We start from the raw sequence: 5,000 nt of genomic DNA on the forward strand, positions 1-5,000 counted from the left end.
AGGCACAGACACAGACACACACACAGACACAAACACAGACACACACACGTACACACACACACACACACACACACACACACACACACACACACACACACACACAGGGACTACAACATTGTGCTTTTTTTACCGATAACCGTTGCTCCCTTTAGAAAACAAAAAGCTGACAAACACTTGCCCAAGTTGATGTGTGTAACAACTAGGTGATGTGTGTAACAACAAGGTGATGTGTGTAACAACAAGGTGATGTGTGTAACAACAAGGTGATGTGTGTAACAACAAGGTGATGTGTGTAACAACAAGGTGATGTGTGTAACAACAAGTTGATGTGTGTAACAACAAGGTGATGTGTGTAACAACAAGGTGATGTGTGTAACAACAACCCATTTCACTCTGCACATGTTGGGCGACAAAAATCTCACACAACATCTTCAAAATCATCTAGCAATAACATCAAATTACATCACAGACATTTATTTCTTTGGTCCTGCAGATGTTTGCTTTCTTGTTGAAGGGCAGCTTGTTTGTCGAATTTGGACAAATAGTAATTTTTGTGTATGACTATTTTACATATCTGTTTTAAATCTTAAGAGCGACAGATGTGTATGCAGACAGGTGTTTTAGTTGAGAACAATGTTATTAGTTGGTACATAATATTCAATTAATGCTGGAGTCTTTTGTTTGTATTTAAATTATATGAAGCACCACTGACATTTGTCCATGTGAGATAATACAGTTTATTTGAATTTGATTGTTAGCCAACAATTATGCAAAAGCCCCCCGTACGTTCCCCCACCCCCCTCTCCTCCATCCTACCCCCCTCCCCCCCGCCCCCACCCCCACGCTTTCTTCTCTCCCCGATTGGAGCACGTCAATATTCACATAACTCCGCGCCATATTCTCATGGTGACAAGTCTACAGGAAGTATGCATTGACTTTGACTCCAGAGCTAGGTTTGTTAAAATGTTGTAGTTAAAGTGCGGGGGTGATTTCTGAGGTTTTGGGCAGATTTGGGCATTTAGACATTTTGACTGTTTGGAATACTGTGGTCATTTTTCTTTCAATTTCTGCCGTTGATGTTGCATATACATGTTTTTTTTGTGCAATAAAAATAAATTCAATACACCAACCCTCGCCTGATTGCGTTCATTTGTCTTGAACTTGCCTTATTATTGCCGATTTTCAACACCTTGATCAGCAAATTTGAGCAGACGACAGGGCGAACACTGCATGACGTTGCTTGCTACATAGCCTCCCCTGTTTGCATGTGACCGTTGTTTCGTTATTTTCCGGACTACTTCGGCTCTAACGGAACATTTTCAATGTAGTTCAATCTACGCCAACTTCCTTATACGGAGAGTATGACGTACGATGTGAACTTGATTCGTTCAACCGGGGTCACGTGGTACAACAATGGCGCTTGTTTACAAGCAGTGAAAGTACACGCTCCTGTGCAAAAATGGTTCGCACCAAGCCATCAACAACCAGAGGAGCCCCAAAATCTAAGAAAAAGAGGACAGATCAAGTGAAGAATCAATGGAAGGCGAAGAAATCAGCGCAATCAGCTTCTGTGCTGACTGACGTGACAGAATTAGTGCCGGTTTTGGGGTCGTCTGCTAGTGCTACATTTTCCGCGTCGATTCCTTCGACAGAAAACATTCTCGGCACGAAGACAAGAAGTGAGTTCAAGAAAGAATCGTATGAGAGGTTTGTGTCCGGTGGAGTTGACACTAAGTCATCTGCTGCTGCTGAAACCCAGGTAAAAACCCAGAGGGGTGTTGTAGACAGTATGGTTGCAAGTGTGTGCTGTCCACAGTGTAACAACAAGTGCTTGTCTCTTTGCACAGACTCCAGACCAACAAGTGGCTTGGCAGTATTTACGCAGGTGAACTGTTCTTCGTGCGAAGAGCCTGTGTATGAACAGTATCTGGCGACAAAATTTAAATCGAAGACAAAAGTGTTCGACATGAACAGACAGGCAGTGTACGTATTCCTCACTTGCTTGTGGACTGGGAGCCACCACATTTGAAAACATGGATTTAGCTGGACTTCACCACAAGACCTTTCATACTCATGCCAGCCAACTATTCACACAACTGGAGAAATTCCGGAAGCATGTGTTCAGTGAGACTGTTGCATATGTTCGAGAAGTTCATGCAAGATACTGTGGCACTACTCTTGGTGTCGATGACACCCTGAACATTGGCACCTGGTTTACTCGTGGACACTCTTCGCACATTGGAGTTGAGTGTGCTGTGGACTTACTCACTGGACTCTGTGTTGATGCCCATGTCATGTGTACCTACTGCCAGGTGTGCGAGTCTACGGGGCAGAAGCTGTTTCAGGAAAAGCCAGAGGAGTATGTGGCCTGGCTCGTGGACCACTTGGACAAGTGTGAGGTGAACTATAAAGGTAAATTAATTAATTATATCTGTTTGCACAGAAATATTTGAATAGAGTTTATTTCAAATTTAAGCAACTTACTCAAATATAGCAAATTACAAGTAAATGTAATAGTGATGAGTGGATATTATTTTCCATGCATTCCAGTGAAACTGAAAACCAAAACTAAAGGCATGGATGATGGATTAAAAAAAAAGCGTCATAAAGACAGATCATCAATTTATGATAATAATAATGAAAGTTGTAACACATGCGTATAAATCCAATTTGTAAGAATAGTTCAGGGCATGGGGGAGTGCATGTGTGTGATGAAAATAATAAGAAAACACACACAGATAGATAGACAGAGAGAGAGAGAGAGAGAGAGAGAGAGCTGTATCTACAGCATGAAGAGAGATTCACAAGTCTTCAGAATCAACGGGCTTAGAACAGAGGGAGCTAGAGTAGTGGTCAGGGGATGGCAAATAGTTTACACATACATGTATGTATGTATGTGTGGCCCAATACAAGTGTATTTAAAAACGTTGAAATATAGTATCAATTAATGAATTATGATTAACGTTTACAATCTAACATGTTCAGTGCAACCATACCTGCTGCTAGAAATTTAATATTCAGTAATTTGGTAATTCCATGTTTATTTCAATTCTTTTTCTGCATTAATTATAGTTGAAGTATTAGCTGGACAATGACTGTGAATAACACATGCGCGCACACACACACACACACATCTGTTTGCAAATTACATTTCTTATTTTGTTGTTGTTTGCAGGCTCATCAGGGATGATGGAGGTGGAAGCAGCCCGTGTCATATGGCGTCGATCGGTGAACACCAACAAGCTTCGCTACACAACACTTCTGTCGGACGGTGACTCCAAGACTTTTACAGAGCTCAACGACATCAAGCCCTATGGTGAGGATATTCACATTGACAAGGAAGAGTGTGTGAACCATGTGAGTAAACGACTTGGTACAGCTCTTAGAGAGTTCAACTTTGGACCTGCTGCTGCTGCCGACTCTGCCCAGTTCTTCGGATTCTAGACTGGACATCACATGAAGAGGCTTGGAGCAGCCGAGGATGCACAAGAGGGTGCGGAACAGTTGGAAGGCTGTGAGAGACAAGCAAAGTAAAAGGAGAGACAAAGTGCGGGCAGCCAAGTCAAAGAGACTGGAAGAACTTGTTCAGCTGGAAGGTGGCCCTGCATATGCTGCAGGCATGTTCTAAGTTTTGACTAAATGTTTTAACTTAGACGGGGAATCGAGATGAGGGTCATGGTGTATGTGTGTGTGTGTGTATAAAGTGATTCCGAGGAAACTACTGGACCAATCTTGACAAAACTTAACATGAGAGTTCCTGAGTGTGATATCCCCAGATGTTTTTTTCCCATTTTTTGGAAAGATGTCTTTGATGACGTCATATCCGGATTTTTTTAGGCAGTTGAGGCAGCGCTGTATCACCCTAATTTTTCAACCAAATTGATTGCAATTTTGGTAAAGCAATCTTCGACGAAGTCCGGACTATGGTATTGCATTTCAGCTCAAAATCTTAAAAATAAATTAATGAGTTTGCTTGTTAAAGTTGTCATTAAAATCTAATTTTTAGTAACAAATTAAACCTTGACTGCATTGCATTCCTCATTTTTTCCTGAATTCAAAAATATATATAGAAATGTCATGTTCACTCTAACAATGTGCTCAGAATTACAGAAAATAGGTTTAGTAAGTACTATAATATTATGGTCTCATGCTTTGCGGAGACGAGCGTGAAATGTATCTCGTAGTCTTGGCGATGACTGGGTTGTGGTGTTGATATTTAAGTTTCATACCGATTGACTGAATGTTTTTATATCACTTCAGGCGACTTGTCAATGTTATTGTGGTTAACATTATTCTCACATATATTGTGGTTATTGTGGTTAACATTATTCTCACATATATTGTGGTTATTGTGGTTATTGTACGCGTGCAATTGATGACTTGGGTACGTTTCGTAATTTGGAGCTAGCTTGTGTGTGTGTGTGTGTGTGTGTGTGTGTGTGTGAATGTGAGCGAGTGAGCGAGCTTTTTTTGGTGTGCATGCTGTGATTGGGAGTGTGTGTATGCATTGTTTGTAACTCGGAACAAACAATTTTCCTGGTGTACTGCACATGTTTGAAATAACTTATGTTAACTTTTAAACGGTGTCTCTAAGGTGTGAAAAACATTCCTCAGTGTGGAATTTGGTGATACATGTATGTATTTTGGGTTTAATTACAACTATCAATGGTTTCAAAACAAATTGTGTGCGTTTTTGCCTTTTTCTCAGTTTGCATGTTTTGACATTTGGGAACAAAATGATTTCAAATCTACTGGTTAGATTTCTGTGAAATTCTGCATACTTGTACTTTTACATACTATCTACAGAGTTACTATTTGAATAATGAATCGGAAAAGAAATGTTGGCTTTACGAATTTTTTAATATTAAATTTTACGCAAAATTTCAACATTATGATAAAAAAATTAAATAACTGTAATACTCACAGAAAAAAGCAATAGTAAATCTGTAGATATGATCTAAATCTATATTTATGCAAAATATTGGACAGAAATCGAGCAT

General features: G+C 40.0%; 1 protein-coding gene across 1 annotated transcript; it reads left to right on the top strand.

Moving 5' to 3' along the window:
* The first annotated feature begins 2,291 nt into the window (after positions 1-2,291).
* LOC138957580 (uncharacterized) lies at positions 2,292-3,487 on the top strand. Its single transcript, XM_070328675.1, has 2 exons — positions 2,292-2,412; positions 3,176-3,487. The coding sequence occupies exons 1-2, from the start codon at positions 2,295-2,297 to the stop codon at positions 3,442-3,444; spliced, it is 387 nt and encodes a 128-aa protein (XP_070184776.1). The 5' UTR covers positions 2,292-2,294; the 3' UTR covers positions 3,445-3,487.
* The last annotated feature ends 1,513 nt before the right edge of the window (positions 3,488-5,000 follow it).

Source organism: Littorina saxatilis, unplaced genomic scaffold (genome assembly GCF_037325665.1).
Source record: "Littorina saxatilis isolate snail1 unplaced genomic scaffold, US_GU_Lsax_2.0 scaffold_349, whole genome shotgun sequence".
NCBI classification, from domain to species: domain Eukaryota; kingdom Metazoa; phylum Mollusca; class Gastropoda; order Littorinimorpha; family Littorinidae; genus Littorina; species Littorina saxatilis.